The 23,160-nt window shown below is 47.9% G+C and overlaps 3 protein-coding genes across 3 annotated transcripts in view; all 3 read left to right on the plus strand.

The window, feature by feature from the left end:
* The window catches only part of LOC101798133 (T-cell receptor beta-2 chain C region), a 106,234-nt gene that overhangs the window by 54,325 nt on the left and 28,749 nt on the right, over positions 1–23,160 (plus strand). The window lies entirely within an intron of this gene.
* Positions 5,827–9,225, plus strand: LOC140003367 (trypsin II-P29). The gene is made up of 5 exons (XM_072043179.1): positions 5,827–5,977; positions 7,153–7,315; positions 7,895–8,148; positions 8,446–8,582; positions 8,983–9,225. Exons 1-5 carry the CDS (start codon positions 5,935–5,937, stop codon positions 9,130–9,132), a joined length of 747 nt encoding a protein of 248 aa, XP_071899280.1. The 5' UTR covers positions 5,827–5,934; the 3' UTR covers positions 9,133–9,225.
* On the plus strand, positions 18,695–22,303 carry LOC119718245 (trypsin II-P29-like). The gene is made up of 5 exons (XM_038186003.2): positions 18,695–18,995; positions 20,152–20,314; positions 20,894–21,147; positions 21,448–21,584; positions 21,986–22,303. Exons 1-5 carry the CDS (start codon positions 18,953–18,955, stop codon positions 22,133–22,135), a joined length of 747 nt encoding a protein of 248 aa, XP_038041931.2. The 5' UTR covers positions 18,695–18,952; the 3' UTR covers positions 22,136–22,303.

Genomic DNA, 23,160 nt, shown 5'->3' on the forward strand with positions numbered 1-23,160 from the left:
AGAGGCCCCACCTAGGGTGCAGAGTGCTGCTTGAAGGATGTGCTGTTTTGCAGCTCCTTTTTGACTGACTGCCTACAGTACTAGTGTCCCATGTACCAATGCCGAGGTGCCTGACGTTCCCATGAGCAGACCAGACCACAGCTTTGCCCACATACCATGTGCTTCCACACGGGGGGTGACGGTTCCTTCTCTGGCTCTTGAAGGGAGCCTTAAAAGGGGGAGGTGGGATACGGAAATTGCAAGCCTAGTTAGGCAGCACTCTAGCCATGCATTTTTGCCATCAAGAGGTGCCTTAGTCCTGCTCAGAACTGTATGCGTTCCTGTGGCAGTTAAGAGGTGTGTGGAGCAGGTGGCTAAAAGTGTCTGCCAGGGCACATTGTTACTTGTGAAGCTGCCAAGGGGCTGCCCTCTCCACAGTGGATTGAATGCCTGGTGCCCTGGGTATGCTTCCTCCCACCTGGACTGGTGTCAGCCTCCCATGTCCATTGCCAGAGGCTGGGCTCTCCTCCCTCAACAGCCACCCTTCTCTTACCACCCTCTCTCTCTGCTTGGTGCCACGGTAGGGCCTGCTGTGGGGACTAGTGGCCCAGAACACGCCTGTGCTGCTGTAGCACTAGTCCTGAGAAGTATCTGCTGCCTTTTACTAACCACGCCAGCAGTGCTTCAATACTTAACGCCGACCTGTGTGTTTGTATGTCTAAAGGGTTTTTGTCTTCAAAAATACTAGGTGCTGCTGCATTGGTTTGCTTGACCCTCTTCCCTCCAAAGAGTGCCGGTTCCATTAACTTACTTTGCCCTTGAGTTCCTTCTGCTCTTCCTCTGCCCCTCTCCAATCTGTCTCACATTTTTCAGAGACTTTGTCTCCCATTCTGGCAAGGTGGGGATTTTATGTTAGTGCTCAACCCCCTCACGATACCGTGTGATCACTCGCAGCACAGAAATACGTGGCTGCATCCTTGCGTGTCACATTCTTGATAGCTATAACAGAGAGTTCACTGTTGTCTCTGCTGATCTCAAACTTGGCCTCACTGTAACCTTCCGCATAAGACTTCTGCAACCACAGAGAAGTGCTGGCTACTAACTTAAGGCTACTCCCTGGAGGCTGCTGCTACCGGAACATATAGGCAAGTTGGTGGCTATTATTCTGGTAACAGGAGATGTCCACAGTCTCTCCAGCTCTCTTGAGGGTTTCCTCTGGCCATTGTGTGATGAGTTTTCCAACCCCAGCACCTGCATGAGTCAGAGAGAAGAAGTGAAAAGGAGAAGTATGGACAGTGGCCAAAAATGGCCCTTCACCTCACACCAGTCCAGCATGGCCTGGATGACGCTGCAGATGGATCTATTGTCTCTCACCAGGCAGAAGAGCAAGCAAAATGGTCAGCATGGTTAGGAGCAGCTGTTCCAGAACAGTGTGCATTAAGAGAGAAGAGGCTAGAGACTGATGCCCCTCCCCGTGCTCTGATTTGTCCATGAAGCTTGGTCGGAGGACGGAGAAGAGCAGCTGACCTAAACTGACCAAAGGGATATTCCATACCGTATGATGTCACACTCAGCAATAAAAGGTGGGAAAGGAGAAGCGGGGCATGGGAGGGCTCTTGTTACAAAAATGTCTGTCCTCCCAAGCAAGCACTACATGTACTGAGGCCATGCTTCCTGGGATGTGGCCGAACAGGACACGTTGATGGGAAATAGTAATTTATTTTCTCTCTCTCTGTGCTGCCTTGCAGTCTTTGCTTGTTGGTGTTTTGTTGTTGTTTTTTTGTTTTGTTTTGTTTTTAGTTTTCATTCTTCATTTTCCCTTAAATTTTCCTTTAATCTGTAAGTTTTGTTTGTTTGGTTGTTTTTTTGTTGTTTGTTTTCTATCGATCGTACTTTATCCTCCCCTCTTTTTCCAGGAAGGGGGAGTGAGTGAGAGAGAGGTTGTGGTGGAGATCAGATTCACAGCAAGGTAAGGCCGCCACAGGAAAATATTAAATGTTTGTAGTTCCTCTCAGCTAGAGGAACTTTGGAACATTTTGTAGCCTCATCTTCAGGAGTCTTTGAGTCTGTTGTGTACAACCATTTTGGAGTAGAAGATGCTTTCTGTTTATCAGCATGTACTCAGGTGCTATACATCTACTTAAAACATCTGAAAGAGTGTGGTGAACACTCATGTGGCAACATACTCCTATGGGAGAAAATAGCAGGCAGAACACAAACTCTCTCCATCAAACCTGGCCCCCAGCCATATAATTTAATTTTCCTGGTGCAGAACCCCTGAGAGCTGTACTTGGGATTATTATTTTTTTTTTTTTTTTTAAAGAAAAGTCCTGGCATTCTTCCCTTTAGAGTATTTGCACCAGGGGTGAAGGGAACTATTGAAAGTCACAATCTTTCCTTCCCTGACCACTGCAAGTGGAGACTGTTAAATATCTTTGCCTGGTATGTTAGGGGAGAAAAGAAGTGAGGAGGATGAGATAAAATGGAGGGAAATAAACTTTTATATCAGCAGGCAGAGCACATTCTCAACTAAGAGGGACAGGCATGTGGAGAAGAGAAGGTTAGAAACAGTCCCAGACCTCTGTCACTCTCTACCCACATGTGTCATTGCTTCTAGTGGGAAAAGAAGAAATTCGACTTTTCAGATGACATGTCAGAATTCATTTTCAAATTGTTGGAATGTCCTCACAGGCTCTTCCCTCTAACATGGCTGGAATACCACCAGTACCATTACAGAGCAGATTTAACCTCTACAAACCTAGAACCTGCCTCTTTGCTGTGAGAATCTGCGATGGGGAGCTTGCAGGCCCTCTCTGTCCCTCAGAAGGGAGTTGCCTTTAACCATTACCCTTCTTTCTTTCTTGGTGGAGGAAGTCTTGAGGAGTGGAGACGACTTCCTTGCCTGAGACAGCGCTCTTCCTTGCCTAAGAACAAGGTCAGGGAAGCATCTGGGCGCATGATCTGTGCTAGATCCTCCCTCCCATAGATTTTCTTGGGCTTTAATCAGCATACAGTTTTCTTACAAAAAATCTTAATATGAAAAACAAATAAGGGTTAGAGATATCTTCTGGAAAAGGATTTATAATGTTAATGGTAGTAAGCATGGTAGAAAGTATCAGAGCAATCTAAGTGCATCACACACAAATAGGGCAAAAGCATTTCCACGCTGAAATAGTGTTTATTTTGATTCTGCTGTGGATTTTTAATTTCATTCATAATGACATAGCACTGCAATAGAGAATGGCTATCATCAGGCATTTTAAATGTTGTTTCTCATGCCAAATCTGATAACTGATTTTGGTAACTTATAGGCTACAAAGGCTATCTTGCGTTCCTATTTTGCACATTTATTTATGCTAGTTTACATAGCCAGTTTCTTCTCCGTCCTCCGACCAAGCTTCATGGACAAATCAGAGCACGGGGAGGGGCATCAGTCTCTAGCCTCTTCTCTCTTAATGCACACTGTTCTGGAACAGCTGCTCCTAACCATGCTGACCATTTTGCTTGCTCTTCTGCCTGGTGAGAGACAATAGATCCATCTGCAGCGTCATCCAGGCCATGCTGGACTGGTGTGAGGTGAAGGGCCATTTTTGGCCACTGTCCATACTTCTCCTTTTCACTTCTTCTCTCTGACTCATGCAGGTGCTGGGGTTGGAAAACTCATCACACAATGGCCAGAGGAAACCCTCAAGAGAGCTGGAGAGACTGTGGACATCTCCTGTTACCAGAATAATAGCCACCAACTTGCCTATATGTTCCGGTAGCAGCAGCCTCCAGGGAGTAGCCTTAAGTTAGTAGCCAGCACTTCTCTGTGGTTGCAGAAGTCTTATGCGGAAGGTTACAGTGAGGCCAAGTTTGAGATCAGCAGAGACAACAGTGAACTCTCTGTTATAGCTATCAAGAATGTGACACGCAAGGATGCAGCCACGTATTTCTGTGCTGCGAGTGATCACACGGTATCGTGAGGGGGTTGAGCACTAACATAAAATCCCCACCTTGCCAGAATGGGAGACAAAGTCTCTGAAAAATGTGAGACAGATTGGAGAGGGGCAGAGGAAGAGCAGAAGGAACTCAAGGGCAAAGTAAGTTAATGGAACCGGCACTCTTTGGAGGGAAGAGGGTCAAGCAAACCAATGCAGCAGCACCTAGTATTTTTGAAGACAAAAACCCTTTAGACATACAAACACACAGGTCGGCGTTAAGTATTGAAGCACTGCTGGCGTGGTTAGTAAAAGGCAGCAGATACTTCTCAGGACTAGTGCTACAGCAGCACAGGCGTGTTCTGGGCCACCAGTCCCCACAGCAGGCCTACCGTGGCACCAAGCAGAGAGAGAGGGTGGTAAGAGAAGGGTGGCTGTTGAGGGAGGAGAGCCCAGCCTCTGGCAATGGACATGGGAGGCTGACACCAGTCCAGGTGGGAGGAAGCATACCCAGGGCACCAGGCATTCAATCCACTGTGGAGAGGGCAGCCCCTTGGCAGCTTCACAAGTAACAATGTGCCCTGGCAGACACTTTTAGCCACCTGCTCCACACACCTCTTAACTGCCACAGGAACGCATACAGTTCTGAGCAGGACTAAGGCACCTCTTGATGGCAAAAATGCATGGCTAGAGTGCTGCCTAACTAGGCTTGCAATTTCCGTATCCCACCTCCCCCTTTTAAGGCTCCCTTCAAGAGCCAGAGAAGGAACCGTCACCCCCCGTGTGGAAGCACATGGTATGTGGGCAAAGCTGTGGTCTGGTCTGCTCATGGGAACGTCAGGCACCTCGGCATTGGTACATGGGACACTAGTACTGTAGGCAGTCAGTCAAAAAGGAGCTGCAAAACAGCACATCCTTCAAGCAGCACTCTGCACCCTAGGTGGGGCCTCTCTGTACCCACTTCCTCCCGAGGCCTCAGGAAGCCCAGACTAAAATACAAGACTCTCTCTCTTTCTATCTCTCTCTCACTCTTTTTTTTTTTTTTTTTTTTTTTATTCTTCAGCAGTTTAAAAAACAGATCATCCACTCTCAAAGGCATACATGACATCGCAGGGGGCTGGGTTGGTAATCTCCTTAGAGGGAAAAGGTCTCTCAGACAGTCTCTGTGCTACCTGCTTACGTCAAGCAGCGGACACTCCTGACCCCTTCCCAGACTAATGCCAGAGCTTGCAGCAGAAGTCCTGAATCCTTGTTCCTAAGTCCTTGACAACAGACATATAGTGAAAGTACCCCATACAGGTCTCTCCCCATTCTCTGTGAATCCCAGTAACGAAGAGGGCACACCTGTAGGCGCAATGGTGCTGGAGCTCATGGCACAAACAGATCTCAAATGGAAAACTCAGAGATCATCCAGGAGACAGGCCCCATCAGAAAAGAATTCAGGCTGTTCATCGGGAACTCTGAAAGATGAACTGACTCCTTTGTGTTCAGGTTCAAATTAGAACATCTTCCCTCCCTCTCTCCCACCTCCTCCACTTTCTTTAAGATGACGAAGCTCTCCGTGGAATGTAAATGCCCTCTTCTGATCACTGTGGGTGAACATCCCACAGGCCCATTTTTCGGGCTCTTTCCAAACATAAACTCCTATGGTGGGTCCAATTCTCCAGGTGCAAACAATTCTCTCAATGAGTGCAGTGGCACTGCAGCAGAACGCTGGTGGCTCCAGGGGCATGGGAGAAAGAAATAAGGAGGGTTGCTAAATGGAGAGCAGCCGTGTTGGGTATTATCAGTGGTCTGGCAATGACAGCTTGCATTTCTAGAAATACGTTCTCCTAGTTCAGGCATTTCAGTCAGCTGTGTCATTGCTGTACTCAGATAAAATAGGTAAATTCGTCCAGTCTGATGCAAGATCCTGGGAAAGGGAAAGCTGGAGAGACCATGGGCTGACAAAGATAAAGCTCTCCAGGAGCATAAAGCAGAGGAGTTTCTGAGGCTAGTCCTCATCCACATCACAGAGCTTGGTCGTGGAGGCACCATGCATTCTCTCTTCCTCCTTCTCTCCTGCCTGGGAGCCGCTGGTACGTTCTCTAATGATACTGATCTTCTAGCTACCTGCACACCTGAGCAAACCTTCTCTCACAGGCTCTTGCCTTGTCCTCTCTACTGGCCCTTCTCTTTCCCCAGTAGCATGACATTCTGTTTTTCCTCAATTTCCACCCATGTCAGAGACATAGACTCTCAGCCTCCTAGAGAGGTGGAGAAGGTAGGACAAGACAAGGGTGCATAAAACAATGCAGGGCTTGCTGTCTCCTTGTCTACAAGAATTAGGGAGTATGAAAGACAGCTGGGCATTTGGGCAGGTTCAAAAACAGCAAAGGACATGGCCTGAAAAAATCTGGGGGGGGTGAAGGTGAGTTAGAGGGGAAGAGGATAGGGCGGATGGACGGGCAACACATTTGTGAAAGAGAAGTCCATTGCGGTTTATGAAGTCATCTTCTGCTCCTTGCCTCTGTAATGGATGGTCAGAGGCAGGATCCCAGCCTGCAATGTTCTAGTGCAGTGGGTTCTAAAATGGGGTGCATGCACCTCTGGGGTTGTGCATTACAGTGTGGGAGGAAAACATTTGAAGTTCAGTAGGGCAAGAACGTAACTTTGAAATGAACAAATAGACATATGTCAGGGCTGTGGGAAGGTGTTTTACTGATAGGGGTATGCAATCAAAAAGGCTGGAGACCACTGTTCTGTTGGCTTCAACAAATACCATCTTTCTTACATTCTGCTGTGACATCATCCTCCAACTCTGTGAAGCCTTTGTGTTCTCTCTGAATCCTTCACTACCAAGTTTTTCTACCTCTCTTGCTCACCCTTTGTCTCACCCCTGCAAATGAAGAAGTTCTCTCAACTGCATTTGCCCATTTTCCATACGCTTTCTACCATGGCACAGCTGTCTCATCCCAACCCAAAGGTGCCCCGGAAGGAACACAGTGAAGGCTGCATACATTTCATTTATGAAGTTTTTTGGCAGCTTGTGCTCTCCTGTTCTCTTCCTGACTTCAGGTGGTACAGACAAAGCCTGGTGTTTCAGAGTAGTGCAGAAAGAACTCAGCAGGATATTTCAGGAGTTGCCTGAAGACTTCTGAAGTTTCAAGCTGTCTTGGCTCTTGCTCATTCTCTGTAGCTCACTGGCTGCTGCTACACTTTAAGAGAACGGATTCAGGCATGGTGCTGTGAAACCCAATTCTCTTTTCCTCAGTTGCTTTCCCTAGAGCTGCTGATGATGACAAGATTGTGGGAGGCTACAACTGCCCAGAGCATTCAGTTCCCTACCAGGTGTCCCTGAATGCTGGCTATCACTTTTGTGGAGGATCCCTCATCAACAACCAGTGGGTCCTGTCAGCTGCTCACTGCTACAAATCGTACGTATGGCTTGGGTTGTTTATCTGGGTGGATTCTGCTCAAATCTTACAAACCTACCACATCTAGAACGCCGGTGCCTCTCAAGAGAAGACCATGCATGCATGGGGGGAGGGACAGGGGCGGGGCAATGCATGGTGTACCTGAAGCCAAAGGAGAAACCCTAGCCTCAGTCCTGCTGTGTTACGTGGTCTTTCCAGTATTCCTGCACTCCTAGCATCCTTTTCTGTGCATCCTAACATGCCCTTCGGTCTACATTTACACATCCATGGGGCTTACTATTACCGCTTTCTTCTTTCTCATTCCTCCAGACTTTCTCCATTCTCTCTTCCTGAGTTTAGGGCACATTTCTGTGCAGAGGGAGAAACAGGAAACTGAATCTCCTTTTCTTGCCTATCTGGCAATGCTCTCCCAACTCAGTCTTCCATGAAATCGTGAAGTTCCTAGAGCTGCGTGACACACAAACCGTTGATTAGCACAGGACTCCCTTACTCACTTTCAAGTGTTTGCCGGTCCCCACGTGGCAGCCAGTTGTTCTACCCATGGCTAACTGCTGCTTTTCTCTGCTGACAATTTTGCAGCCGTATACAAGTGAGGCTGGGAGAGTACAACATTGATGTGCAGGAAGACAGTGAAGTAGTCAGGAGTTCTTCCGTAATCATTCGCCATCCTAACTACAGTTCAAGAACCCTTAATAATGACATTATGTTGATCAAGCTGGCATCCGCCGTGGACTACAGTGCCGACGTTCAACCCATAGCCCTGCCCACCTCTTGTGCCAAGGCGGGGACGGAGTGCCTGATTTCGGGCTGGGGAAACACACTGAGCAGTGGCAGTGAGTATCTACACACACCGCATGTAGCTTTCACACTTCTGCTCTACCACCATGCTCGTGAGACCCATGTACAGTTCACCCCTTCTTTGCAGCCTTTTCTTGTTGTGCCCGCAAGTCCTCCACGCTGCCCTGACTTCACGCTGCCCTGCCAGTGTGTCTCAATCTACAATGCACTTCACTGTTTTACTTTACCCTGCTCTGCTGGATGGCTCTCGCATATAGGTCGTTGGTCTTTCTGATCACTGACAGTACTGAGTCCCAAGACAAAACCTAAAATTGTTACTGCTCTCCCGGCAGCCTATTACCCTGAACTCCTCCAGTGCCTGCAAGCGCCAATTCTGACTAACCAAGAGTGCCAAGATGCTTACCCGGGTGAAATCACCAGCAACATGATCTGCATAGGATTCCTGGAGGGTGGGAAAGACTCATGCCAGGTAGGAGTTGATGCCTGCGCAGAGCCCTGGGCCACACACTGCCAGGGTGCCCCAGGCTGCACGGTATACATCGGAGCTTGGCAGCCTGCTTAGCTTCAGCCTCCTTCTCGCCAGTTGCTCTCTTCTGACGCACCCTTTGCAGCAGGCTTTGGGTACAGGGTGGACTTCACTGAAAATAGCAGGCCCAGCCGCATCTGCTGGTTGGCACTGAGCGCAATACCAGTGAATTCTGGGGGGCTAGGGGAGGCCAGCAAGCACGGGGGGGTATCTCTCTGTGCTCCCGTATCAGGGCCTGCTGCGCTTTGTTTTGCATTCCCTGGATTCTTTGTGCCAAGTCAAAAACTTTCTGGGTGAGATTCTGCTTTTAAATCATCTTGTGCCTCTAAATTTTCCCCTCCAGGGTGACTCAGGTGGACCAGTTGTGTGCAACGGAGAACTCCAGGGCATTGTGTCATGGGGAATCGGGTGTGCTCTGCAGGGTTATCCTGGTGTCTACACCAAGGTCTGCAATTATGTTGATTGGATCCAAGAGACCATTGCAGCCTACTGATACCTTGACAACCACCTGGCTCCTTGGCCACTACCCTCCCGCCCTAATACTTTCCCTAAGAAGACAACAGCACAAATAAATTCCTAACTTAAAGAGCCTTACAAACATTTACTTTGGGGACTGTAGCTCATCAGAGACAAGTGGGGTTCCCTGCAGCCTTCCACCAGCTCCTCCTGAACCTTCCGTGCTGTTCCGGTTCAGGTGTGTGCACTGGGAGCAGCACCCTAGAGCTGTTGGGCTGTCAGAATCTGCGATGGGGAGCTTGCAGGCCCTCTCTGTCCCTCAGAAGGGAGTCGCCTTTGACCATTACCCTTCTTTCTTTCTTGGTGGAGGAAGTCTTGAGGAGTGGAGGTGACTTCCTTGCCTGAGACAGCGTCCTGTGTGGCCTTTCCCCCACATCCTCACCACCCTGTCCCTTGCACTCCAGGGCCTCAAATCTAGTGTGTAAGGGCACTTGTTGTGGAGAGGCGGGTAGGGATGGGGCCGCCTGTGATGCCAAACAGGGACCAGTATCCATTCCTCTCCATCTCTCAGGCCCCCTCCATCTGCCCAACAAGAACAGGGTGGGAGGTCCACCACTATTTTGGGTGCGTTGCCCCAGTGCCTTTCTCTCAGGCATGATAGGGAGCGACTCCACCAGCCCAACTCCTGCTCACACTCCCTGATAGTCCTTAACCTCCTTCTTGAGCTCTGCCACCAGGCTGATCACATCCTCTACCCGCTCGCACCTCACGCAGGCAGTATCTCTCACCCACCATTGGCAGCAGCAGGCTCAGGCACTCCCTGCAGCCAGAGACCTGAACAGCCACATCTTTGGGCAGGCACGCAGTCTGGGTTTCCATAGTGGTTTTGGCAAGCACTTCAGTGAGTGCTTCCTGCCTGGTTGCTCATGCTTCCTAGGGCCTGCCTTCATATGATAGGGAGAGCTGCTGGCTCCGCCTGCACCTCATCAGGCAGCCTCATGAGGGCGGCTGGGTCGTGGTGGCTGCCTCAGAAGCCTTGAGCGGCCTCAATGCAGAAAAGCGCCCTCTTGCTGCTCCTCTGCAGTAGGCAACTGCCTTGGAACTGATCACCTGTTGAGTGGCCATGAAACAGCGGTGACACCTGATTGAAATAGCTTGCCACTGCTTCTGCTGGCTCTGCTGCGTCTTTTCAGCCACCCTCGCGCCTCTTCAGCCACCCTCAACAGCCACTTTGGCATAAGCTTTGGGCCCTGAAAGGACATCGCCGCCTTGGCAGAAGCTTTGGCCTCCAAAAGGACATAGAGGATTGGGGAGTCCCAGTTTTAAAGTGTACATTTAAGCCATCTCATGCAACACATGATCTATAGAGGGTGGAAGAGAAACCTCCCCCACAGCACCCTGAGGCAGTGTGAACTGGGCCAGTACAGAGCAACTTTAGTGTCTCCAAACCTAGAAACTGCCTCTTTGTTGTGAGAATCTGGGATGGGGAGCTTGCGAGGAAAAAAAGAGAGGCTGAGGAGAGACTGGGAAAAGTGCAAGATTCCTGCAAGGGTGGTGAGGTGGAGAGTCAAGTGGTGGAGAGTCGAGTGGAAAGGTTTCTGCAAGAATTGTCTCCAGTCAGGTGAGCCCTGACCCTCCCGATAGTCTCCTTTTTATTAAGGGGCGATCTCACTGCTTTCCCCAAGACTTACTGCTGGGTAGAGCTGAAACTGGTAGCCCGACAGAGGGGTGGCTGCCATGGCCTCACACACCCAGGCCCAGCCAGTAGCAAGGCTGAGAATGTGTTCTCAGTAGGAACTCATACATGCAACACTGTTGAGGGATTTTTTGAACCAGCAAAAACCCCATGGCTTGCTGCAGCTGAGCAAACCAAGCTACCAGGGCAACTATGAGAAGTTCCCATGACAGTGTTCCCACATTGCCCAATTGAGGAATTTAGAAAAATATTGTTGCCAGCATCTGTCTTCAAGGACAAGGTCTACGTGACTGCTAATCAGAAGGGGGTTGTTTTCTTACAGGTGGGGTTGTTTTCTTGTAGTTGTTTGTCTGAGTGCTTTTGACCAATAATCATGTGTGAGACACTGTCCGCCCCTGTTAAGTTCACTGTAAAAGTCAGTCTATTTGGGCAATAGAATGGAGCAGGATCTGACTCTACTGGTGTCTGTTGTGCGTTCGGCCGTGCATCCTGCAACACAACACATGCATACCTACATTTGCAGCCAAGCACACAGATCAGCATAGACTCACACTCACATTCACACCAACAAAACCAGCATCATCTTTCTTTTTTTCTTTTGTGATTTGGCTGTTTGTTTGGCTGTGGGTTTTTTTTGGTTGGATTTTGGTTGTTGGATTTTTTTTTTTTTTTTTTTAATATTTGAACCGTATAGGTCTTTTTTTTAAGCCCAAATTTGGGGAAAATCCGGTTCTGTGCTGGGGAGCTCAATCATACGTATCTTCATCTTACTATGGTTTGTCATTCCCTTTACTTTTTTTTTTTTTTTTACTTTTTTTTTTTTTTTCCTTCTTTTGCCTTATTGTAAAAATAGCTTGAAAGAATTAGATCCTTTGAACTGAAAAGCAAACGCTACCTGAGCTTACGAAGATAAATTGGCTGCTCTGCTTAGGCCATTGGTAAATTTAGTTCCTTTTATGTTACACAGAGAAAGAGAAGTGAGTCATTAGAATTTATCTGTGGCAGCTAATCAAAGTGCAGACGTAGTGATGACAGCTTTTTAATACACTTGTCTGCTCATCTTTTTTACCAAGGCAAGAAGCACATGGCTGATTTCTGGGTGGGGAAACACACTGAGCAGTGACAGTGAGTATCTACACACGCTGCATGTAGCTGTTCACACTTCTCCTGCTCTACCACCATGTTCATGGAACCATGTACATGGAACCACGCCTTCTTTGGAGCCTTTTCATGTTCTGCCCACAAGCAAGGTTCATTTTGGGGAAATACGGGCATCTCTAAGTACAATTTGTATCTCTCCTATAGCTGTGGTCAGACACTCTGTCTGGCCAGTAGCTGCCCCTGGATTCCAGTCTCTGCTTTCGCTGGTACCTGCTCCTATGAGCCCCCAAGCATGCAAGTGCTGGCCCTTATACGCACAATCACAGAGTCACGTCTTTGCAAATAGCTGCCTGGGACAACCTTGGTCCTTTTGCTTTCCAGTTCCCACTCTAGTCCTGCCATCAGATACATACACACATGTGCCACCTATGTGTTTTTTTCCTACGTTCCGTGGAGTCCAGCCTGATGTTCACTAGCAATCATACAGACTGTCATACCCTGCCTTGCTCCTGTAGCTGGCATCAGAAAAACATGGGCCCATTTACCCGTGGCCTTCTTCGAGTTCCTAGTGCTTAAGTTCACTCACTCTGGTCTCTCCAGTCGCTGGTACCTGTGGTCTGTGGTCTGACTACAGTTCGTTACACATAGCCCCCCAAACACAAAGGACATGTACACAGACTAGAGTCCTTCACTCAGGGAAACTGTTACAAGTAGAACTTAATAAAAGGAAAGGGACAGGTAGAGGCATAGGGCATAGCCAGGCAAGCATACTCACTAGCAGCTTGCCCTTTCTATACCTTTATTCCTCTTTTTTCCCTGCATTCATTCCTCCCCAGATCACCTAAATCCCTCCATTGCCTTGCCTTTGGTTCTTCACATAACCGTCCACTAAGTCTGATGCAATCCCCAAGTGCTGTTTTCCTGATTCCCTTAGCATGTTCCATGCCTGTAGGCAGTAAGACCCACGAGACCCGGAAGTGATCCATAGAGCTGCTCGCCTTGATTCATGTGGATGGATTTCACAGCTGGACCATGGGGCTTATGGCTCTTTGGGGATAGCTCTGGGTAGAGCATAGACAGGCTGTTTCTTCAGCTCTGAAATTTGGGTTCCCACTGTAAGGAATGTTTCAGCAATTCGTGTCAATTGAGGGCTTGAAGGGTAAACCTTGTGTCTCTGACATCTCGGGGGAGAGGGGGGGGTTCAGCATAACTGCTAACTATTGTGACTATTGCATGCGACACTACACAAGTCTCTGATATCTGGCCAAGAGATTAAGGAGAAGGGGAAAGCTGAAGGACCACTAAAAGACAAAGCTTGCATGGGATGCTGCGCAAGTCTCTGATATCTGGCCTGGATGGACAAAGGAGAAGGACAAGGAAAAAGCCTGGGAGGAAGACTACGTGCCTTCAGCACAAGAGACCCCCAGAGGGACCACCAGAGACTGATATATATGCGCCAGTGGGAGAGTTCGGATTCCTTGAAATAGTTATAATAACCCTGCCTTTTCTAGAAGTAGTAATGAGTATGTATTAGCCTAGAAGCATAAAGACCATCCGCCTGATGTAACTTGTGTGTGTGTTGGAGGAGCCCACGCTCCCTGCACACCCAACGCTGTTTACTTGCCTTTTATTGACCCCATAAATAAATCTTATACAGCTAAATTGACTCAGAATTTATAACAAAACCGCCTCCCATTGTGCCTCGTGTCTCTTTGATTGTAGAGGTGAACCTTTGATGGGCTAATCACTCTTGTGTGGTAGGACAGGAAGAAGTGATGCTAGGGTGTCCCCCCGTCTGCCATCGCCTCTCTGCTTCAGTTTTTATTACATAACGTAGCATTTACCATTTCTTCAAAGAAAGGGAAGTTCACAGAGAAGAGCAAAAAGGTATCTTTAAGAAAGCATGGCTATAGAGTTGTATATTTTGGAGTTCTTCTAATCACAGGAAAAACAAAACAAACAAACAAACAAACAAACAAACAAAAAGAGTGGGGGCTGAAGAGAGTAGATGGTAAGAGCAAGGTCAGGGAAGCATCTGGGCACATGATCTGTGCTAGATCCTCCCTCCCATACTCCGCTTTACCACAATTTCTGAGAGACTTCTTTAGTGCCAGGATGGATCACTCACTGTCATGCCAGGATCCTAGCTTCTTCCTGGTCAACCACGCTGCATAAGTTTTACTTTGCTTCCAGGCTCTGCTCTAAAATAAGCTACACTCTTCTTGATTAGGGAGATACAGACGCATGACAGATACTTATGATAATTGTAGTCCTGCCCTGGGCATAGGGAGGGCTCTGAGGAGGCTAACTTTCTTTGTTACCCTGACTTAATGCAATCCAAAAAAGATATTTCTGAATGGGCCTGGCACACCATGGTAGTCAATGTTCTTACTTCAGGAGTTGTTCAGCAAGGAGTGTAGCACAGCGTTCCTTGCTCTCAGGGAGCACTCACCTATTTGTTCCTCAGAAAATTCTCGGGCCCCTGATCTACTCACTGTTTATATCAGGTAACAGACACACAGCAGGGAAGCACTGGGAAAGCATTGTCTCTCACAGACCCAGTTAGTTGGTAGCATTGGTGATAGGAAGATGGTTGGACTATATGATCTCATAGGTCCTTTCCAACCTTGTGTTTCTATGATTTTAAGGCATACATCAAAACAGCAGTGGCCCATGCAACTGTCTCAACATTGGATATGTCTCAACCTTTCTCATCCTAGCAGTGCTCAACCTAGAGCCACTGGAGAGCATACAAAGCTTTCGCACATCACATAGAATATACTTTCTTCCCCTCTGGGGAAAAAGTATAGCTGTTTGGGTCATTTCTGTGACATGAGAAAATGTCAAGTATCCATTAACAAAAGTCATATATTTTACGATGCTGAAATGGCATGAGAGACTAAATCAAAATGATCTTTTTATTTCATTAAGGATTGGTGGCACCATAAAGGTGGAAATTTCCATTCCTTAAAAAGGACAATCCCAAGATCAAGGAATACTCTACACTATTGGATTAACGATCTTGGGCTTTAATCAGCATACAGTTTTCTTACAAAGACTTTTAACACAAAAAAACAAATAAGGATTAGAGATACCCTCTGGAAAAGGATTTATAATGTTAATTGTAGTAAGCATGGCAGAAAGTATGAGAGCTATCTAAGTACATCACACACAAGTAGGGCAAAAGCATTTCCACGCTGAAATAGTGTTTATTTTGATTCTGCTGTGGATTTTTAATTTCATTCTCAAAAAAATACCACTGGCACAGAGAATGACTCTCATCAGACATTTTAAATATTGTTCCTGATGTCTAAATCTGATAACTGAATTTGGTAACTTATAGGCTACAAAGGCTGTCTCCCGTTCCCATTTTGCATGTTTATTAATGTTAGTTTACATAGCCTGTCTCTTCTTCCTCCTCCACCAACCAAACTTCATGGACAAATCAGAGCACAGGGAAGGGCATCAGAAAATGGTATAGACAGGAGCCCCAATTACTAAAATAGCCTCACTAGTTCATAGCATTGGTACATTAAGAAAACTAGTCCTAGGAAGAGGTTGCTTTCATTTCCCAAGTACAGCTCTCAGGAAAAGTTTAAACATATTGCTGGGTGCCAGGGTTGATGGGGAGAGTTCATGTTCTGACTGCTATTTTCTCCCATAGGAGTATGCTGCCGCCTGAGTGTTCACCACACTCTTTCAGATGTTTTAAGTAGATATATAGCACCTGAGTACATGCTGATAAACAGAAAGCATCTTCTGCTCCAAAATGGTTGTATACAACAGACTCAAAGACTCCTGAAGATGAGGCTACAAAATGTTCCAAAGTTCCTCTAGCTGAGAGGAACTACAAACATTTAATATTTTCCTGTGGCGGCCTTACCTTGCTGTGAATCTGATCTCCACCACAACCTCTCTCTCACTCACTCCCCCTTCCTGGAAAAAGAGGGGAAGAATAAAGTGTGCTCAAAAGAATACAAACAAACAAAATAAAACTCACAGATTACAGGAGAATTTAAGTGAAAAATGAAGAAAGAAAACTAAAAATAAAAAATAATAAATAAATAAATAAATAAATAAATAAATAAAAACAAATCAAAACTAAAACAAAAACAAAAACACAACAACAAGCAAAGACTGCATGGAAGACAGAGAGAGAGAAAATAAATTACTATTTCCCATCAACGTGTCCTGTTCGGCCACATCCCAGGAAGCATGGCCTCAGTACATGTAGTGCTTGCTTGGGAGGACAGACATTTATGTAACAAGAGCCCTCCCATGCCCCGCTTCTCCTTTCCCACCTTTTATTGCTGAGTGTGACATCATACGGTATGGAATATCCCTTTGGTCAGTTTAGGTCAGCTGCTCTTCTCCCTCCTCCGACCAAGCTTCATGGACAAATCAGAGCACGGGGAGGGGCATCAGTCTCTAGCCTCTTCTCTCTTAATGCACACTGTTCTGGAACAGCTGCTCCTAACCATGCTGACCATTTTGCTTGCTCTTCTGCCTGGTGAGAGACAATAGATCCAACTGCAGCGTCATCCAGGCCATGCTGGACTGGTGTGAGGTGAAGGGCCATTTTTGGCCACTGTCCATACTTCTTCTTCTCCTTTTCACTTTTTCTCTCTGACTCATGCAGGTGCTGGGGTTGGAAAACTCATCACACAATGGCCAGAGGAAACCCTCAAGAGAGCTGGAGAGACTGTGGACATCTCCTGTTACCAGAATAATAGCCACCAACTTGCCTATATGTTCTGGTACCAGCAGCCTCCAGGGAGTAGCCTTAAGTTAGTAGCCAGCACTTCTCTGTGGTTGCAGAAGTCTTATGCAGAAGGTTACAGTGAGGCCAAGTTTGAGATCAGCAGAGACAACAGTGAACTCTCTGTTATGACTATCAAGAATGTGACACGCAAGGATGCAGCCACATATTTCTGTGCTGCGAGTGATCACACGGTATCGTGAGGGGGTTGAGCACTAACATAAAATCCCCACCTTGCCAGAATGGGAGACAAAGTCTCTGAAAAATGTGAGACAGATTGGAGAGGGGCAGAGGAAGAGCAGAAGGAACTCAAGGGCAAAGTAAGTTAATGGAACCGGGACTCTTTGGAGGGAAGAGGGTCAAGCAAAACAATGCAGCAGCACCTAGCATTTTTGAAGACAAAAACCCTTTAGACATACAAACACAGAGGTCGGCATTAAGAATTGAGGCACTGCTGGCGTGGTTAGTAAAAGGCAGCAGATACTTCTCAGGACTAGTGCTACAGCAGCACAGGCGTGTTCTGGGCCACTAGTCCCCACAGCAGGCCCTACCGTGGCACCAAGCAGAGAGAGAGGGTGGTAAGAGAAGGTTGGCTGTTGAGGGAGGAGGGCCCAGCCTCTGGCAGTGGACATGGGAGGCTGACACCAGTCCAGGTGGGAGGAAGCATACCCAGGGCACCAGGCATTCAATCCACTGTGGAGAGGGCAGCCCCTTGGCAGCTTCACAAGTAACAATGTGCCCTGGCAGACACTTTTAGCCACCTGCTCCACACACCTCTTAACTGCCACAGGAACGCATACAGTTCTGAGCAGGACTAAGGCACCTCCTAATGGCAAAACTGCATGGCCAGAGAAAGGAAACCGCAAAAGGCTGCTCTCACATGGTGCATCCATTGTGACGGACATCAGTAGGCAGAAACTGAAGACATTTTGGTCAGAGTGTTGCCTAACTAGGCTTCCAATTTCCGTATCCCACCTCCTCCTTTTAAGGCTCCCTTCCAGACCCAGGGAAGGAACCGTCCATCACCCCTGTGTGGAAGCACATGGTATGTGGGCAAAGCTATGGTCTTGTCTGCTCATGCGAACGTCAGGCACCTCGGCATTGGTACATGGGACACTAGTACTGTAGGCAGTCAGTCAAAAAGGAGCTGCAAAACAGCACATCCTTCAAGCAGCACTCTGCACCCTAGGTGGGGCCTCTCTGTACCCACTTCCTCCCGAGGCCTCAGGAAGCCCACACTAAAACACAAGACTCCCTCTCTCTCTCTTTGTTTTTTTTTTTTTTTTTTTTTTTTTTTTTTTTTTTTGTTTGTTTGTTTGTTTGTTTTTTAATTTACCAGTTTAAAAAACAGATCATCCACTCTCAAAGGCATACATGACATCGCAGGGGGCTGGGTTGGTAATCTCCTTAGAGGGAAAAGGTCTCTCAGACAGTCTCTGTGCTACCTGCTTACGTCAAGCAGCGGACACTCCTGACCCCTTCCCGGACTAATGCCAGAGCTTGCAGCAGAAGTCCTGAATCCTTGTTCCTAAGTCCTTGACAACAGACATATAGTGAAAGTACCCCATACATGTCTCTCCCTATTCTCCGTGAATCCCAGTAACAAAGAGGGCACACCTGTAGGCGCAATGGTGCTGGAGCTCATGGCACAAACAGATCTCAAATGGAAAACTCAGAGATCATCCAGGAGACAGGCCCCATCAGAAAAGAATTCAGGCTGTTCATCGGGAACTCTGAAAGATGAACTGACTCCTTTGTGTTCAGGTTCAAATTAGAACATCTTCCCTCCCTCTCTCCCACCTCCTCCTCTTTCTTTAAGATGAGGAAGCTCTCTGTGGAATGTAAATGCCCTCTTCTGATCACTGTGGGTGAACATCCCACAGGCCCATTTTTTGGGCTCTTTCCAAACATAAACTCCTGGGGTGGGTCCAACTCTCCAGGTGCAAACAATTCTCTCATTGAGTGCAGTTGCACTGCAGCAGAATGCTGGTGGCTCCAGGGGCATGGGAGAAAGGAGGGTTGCTAAACGGAGAGCAGCCGTGTTGGGTATTATCAGTGGTCTGGCAATGACAGCTTGCATTTCTAGAGATACTTTCTCCTAGTTCAGGCATTTCAGTCAGATGTGTCATCACTGTACTCAGATAAAATAGGTAAATTTTTCCACTCTGATGCAAGATCCTGGGAAAGGGAAAGCTGGAGAGACCATTGGCTGACAAAGATAAAGCTCTCCAGGAGCATAAAGCAGAGGAGTTTCTGAGGCTAGTCCTCATCCACATCACAGAGCTTGGTCGTGGAGGAACCATGCATTCTCTCTTCCTCCTTCTCTCCTGCCTGGGAGCCGCTGGTACGTTCTCTAATGATACTGATCTTCTAGCTACCTGCACACCTGAGCAAACCTTCTCTCACAGGCTCTTGCCTTGTCCTCTCTACTGGCCCTTCTCTTTCCCCAGTAGCATGACATTCTGTTTTTCCTCAATTTCCACCCATGTCAGAGACATAGACTCTCAGCCTCCTAGAGAGGTGGAGAAGGTAGGACAAGACAAGGATGCATAAAACAATGCAGGGCTTGCTGTCTCCTTGTCTACAAGAACTAGGGAGCATGAAAGAGAGCTAGGCATTTGGGCAGGTTCAAAAACAGCAAAGGACATGGCCTGAAAAAATCTGGGGGGGGTGAAGGTGGGTTAGAGGGGAAGAGGATGGGACAGATGGTCGGGCAACACATTTGTGAAAGAGAAGTCCATTGCGGTTTTTGAAGTCATCTTCTGCTCCTTGCCTCTGTAATGGATGGTCAGAGGCAGGATCCCAAGTGGGTTCTAAAATGGGGTGCATGCACCTCTGGGGTTGTGCATTATAGTGTGGGAGGAAAACATTTGAAGTTCAGTAGGGCAAGTACGTAACTTTGAAATGAACAAATAGACATATGTCAGGGCTGTGGGAAGGTGTTTTACTGATACGGGTATGCAATCAAAAAGGCTGGAGACCACTGTTCTGTTGGCTTCAACAAATACCATCTTTCTTACATTCTGCTGTGACATCATCCTCCAACTCTGTGAAGCCTTTGTGTTCTCTCTGAATCCTTCACTACCAAGTTTTTCTACCTCTCTTGCTCACCCTTTGTCTCACCCCTGCAAATGAAGAAGTTCTCTCAACTGCATTTGCCCGTTTTCCATACGCTTTCTACCATGGCACAGCTGTCTCATCCCAACCCAAAGGTGCCCCGGAAGGAACACAGTGAAGGCTGCGTACATTTCATTTATGAAGTTTTTTGGCAGCTTGTGCTCTCCTGTTCTCTTCCTGACTTCAGGTGGTACAGACAAAGCCTGGTGTTTCAGAGTAGTGCAGAAAGAACTCAGCAGGATATTTCAGGAGTTGCCTGAAGACTTCTGAAGTTTCAAGCTGTCTTGGCTCTTGCTCATTCTCTGTAGCTCACTGGCTGCTGCTACACTTTAAGAGAACGGATTCAGGCATGGTGCTGTGAAACCCAATTCTCTTTTCCTCAGTTGCTTTCCCTAGAGCTGCTGATGATGACAAGATTGTGGGAGGCTACAACTGCCCAGAGCATTCAGTTCCCTACCAGGTGTCCCTGAATGCTGGCTATCACTTTTGTGGAGGATCCCTCATCAACAACCAGTGGGTCCTGTCAGCTGCTCACTGCTACCAATCGTACGTATGGCTTGGGTTGTTTATCTGGGTGGATTCTGCTCAAATCTTACAAACCTACCACATCTAGAACGCCGGTGCCTCTCAAGAGAAGACCATGCATGCATGGGGGGAGGGACAGGGGCGGGGCAATGCATGGTGTACCTGAAGCCAAAGGAGAAACCCTAGCCTCAGTCCTGCTGTGTTACATGGTCTTTCCAGTATTCCTGCACTCCTAGCATCCTTTTCTGTGCATCCTAACATGCCCTTCGGTCTACATTTGCACATCCATGGGGCTTACTATTACTGCTTTTTTCTTTCTCATTCCTCCAGACTTTCTCCATTCTCTTTTCCTGAGTTTAGGGCACATTTCTGTGCAGAGGGAGAAACAGGAAACTGAATCTCCTTTTCTTGCCTATCTGGCAATGCTCTTCCAACTCAGTCTTCCATGAAATCATGAAGTTCCTAGAGCTGCGTGACACACAAACCATTGATTAGCACAGCACTCCCTTACTCGCTTTCAAGTGTCTGCCGGTCCCCACGTGGCAGCCAGTTGTTCTACCCATGGCTAACTGCTGCTTTTCTCTGCTGACAATTTTGCAGCCGTATACAAGTGAGGCTGGGAGAGTACAACATTGATGTGCGGGAAGACAGTGAAGTAGTCAGGAGTCCTTCCGTAATCATTCGCCATCCTAACTACAGTTCAAGAACCCTTAATAATGACATTATGTTGATCAAGCTGGCATCCGCCGTGGACTACAGTGCCGACGTTCAACCCATAGCCCTGCCCACCTCTTGTGCCAAGGCGGGGACGGAGTGCCTGATTTCGGGCTGGGGAAACACACTGAGCAGTGGCAGTGAGTATCTACACACACCGCATGTAGCTTTCACACTTCTCCTGCTCTACCACCATGCTCGTGAGACCCATGTACAGTTCACCCCTTCTTTGCAGCCTTTTCTTGTTGTGCCCGCAAGTCCTCCACGCTGCCCTGACTTCACGCTGCCCTGCCAGTGTGTCTCAATCTACAATGCACTTCACTGTTTTACTTTACCCTGCTCGGCTGGATGGCTCTCGCATATAGGTCGTTGGTCTTTCTGATCACTGACAGTACTGAGTCCCAAGACAAAACCTAAAATTGTTACTGCTCTCCCGGCAGCCTATTACCCTGAACTCCTCCAGTGCCTGCAAGCGCCAATTCTGACTAACCAAGAGTGCCAAGATGCTTACCCGGGTGAAATCACCAGCAACATGATCTGCATAGGATTCCTGGAGGGTGGGAAGGACTCATGCCAGGTAGGAGTTGATGCCTGCGCAGAGCCCTGGGCCACACACTGCCAGGGTGCCCCAGGCTGCACGGTATACATCGGAGCTTGGCAGCCTGCTTAGCTTCAGCCTCCTTCTCGCCAGTTGCTCTCTTCTGACGCACCCTTTGCAGCAGGCTTTGGGTGCAGGGTGGACTTCACTGAAAACTGCAGGCCCAGCCGCATATGCTGGTTGGCACTGAGCACAGTACCAGTGAATTTTGGGGGGGCTAGGGGAGGCCAGCAAGCAAGGGGGGGTATCTCTCTGTGCTCCCATATCAGGGCCTGCTGTGCTTTGTTTTGCATTCCCTGGATTCTTTGTGCCAAGTCAAAAACTTTCTGGGTGAGATTCTGCTTTTAAATCATCTTGTGCCTCTAAATTTTCCCCTCCAGTGTGACTCAGGTGGACCAGCTGTGTGCAACGGAGAACTCCAGGGCATTGTGTCATGGGGAATCGGGTGTGCTCTGCAGGGTTATCCCGGTATCTACACCAAGGTCTGCAATTATGTTGATTGGATCCAAGAGACCATTGCAGCCTACTGATACCTTGACAACCACCTGGCTCCTTGGCCACTACCCTCCCGCCCTAATGCTTTCCCTAAGAAGACAACAGCACAAATAAATTCCTAACTTAAAGAGCCTTACAGACATTTACTTTGGGGACTGTAGCTCGTCAGAGACAAGTGGGGTTCCCTGCAGCCTTCCACCAGCTCCTCCTGAACCTTCCGTGCTGTTCCGGTTCAGGTGTGTGCACTGGGAGCAGCACCCTAGAGCTGCTGGGCTGTCAGGCTATGGAAATATGGTACTATTCCACCATCCAAGAAATCTTCTGAGCCAGGCACCTCCTTTTCTTTGCTCCTGGCCCTCTTACTGAGAAAAGGAGCAGGTCTCTGGGGAGCGGGTTCCTACAGCAGCAGAGCAGAGTTCCATTTTGCTCCTGCCAGTGGCAAAGTTTTCTTCTCACTGGCACCATAACAGCTTTGATGGTGGCCATTACTGCTATGGCACTAGGTGGGACAGCAGGCAGAATCCGGAAGCACAGAGCAATCAGGCTACAGGCAACACCTGTGGGCAGTGATATGTTCTCCTTCACTTGCTCCAGGACATTCGAGACAGGCGGACTGTGTCCACCAGGGTCCAGCAGGTAACACAGACTAGCTGCTAGGGAAAGGCAGCCAACAGCAAACAGGGAAAAATACCCCAGGCATGAACTGCAGTGTAAAGCATTGAGGGAAATCAGTTAAGAAAGGAAGGACAGAGATCAGCTTTGGCAGATGTTTGGGGCTGCAAAAGGACATAGTCCATGGATGAGTTCCAGTTTTAAAGTGGTGTATTTAACCTATTTAATCCAGCACATGATCTGTAGAGGGTGGCAAGAAAGATCTTCCCCAAAGCACCCTGAGGCAGTGTAAACTGGGCCACTACGGAGCAGCTTTAACCTCTCCAAACCTAGAAACTGCCTCTTTGTTGTGAGAATCTGGGATAGGGAGTTTGTAGGGGGAAAAAAGTGAGGCCTAGGAGGGACTGGGAAAAGTGCAAAATTCTTCTAAGGGTGGTGAAGTGGAGAG

Source organism: Anas platyrhynchos, chromosome 1, assembly GCF_047663525.1.
Source record: "Anas platyrhynchos isolate ZD024472 breed Pekin duck chromosome 1, IASCAAS_PekinDuck_T2T, whole genome shotgun sequence".
NCBI lineage: Eukaryota > Metazoa > Chordata > Aves > Anseriformes > Anatidae > Anas > Anas platyrhynchos.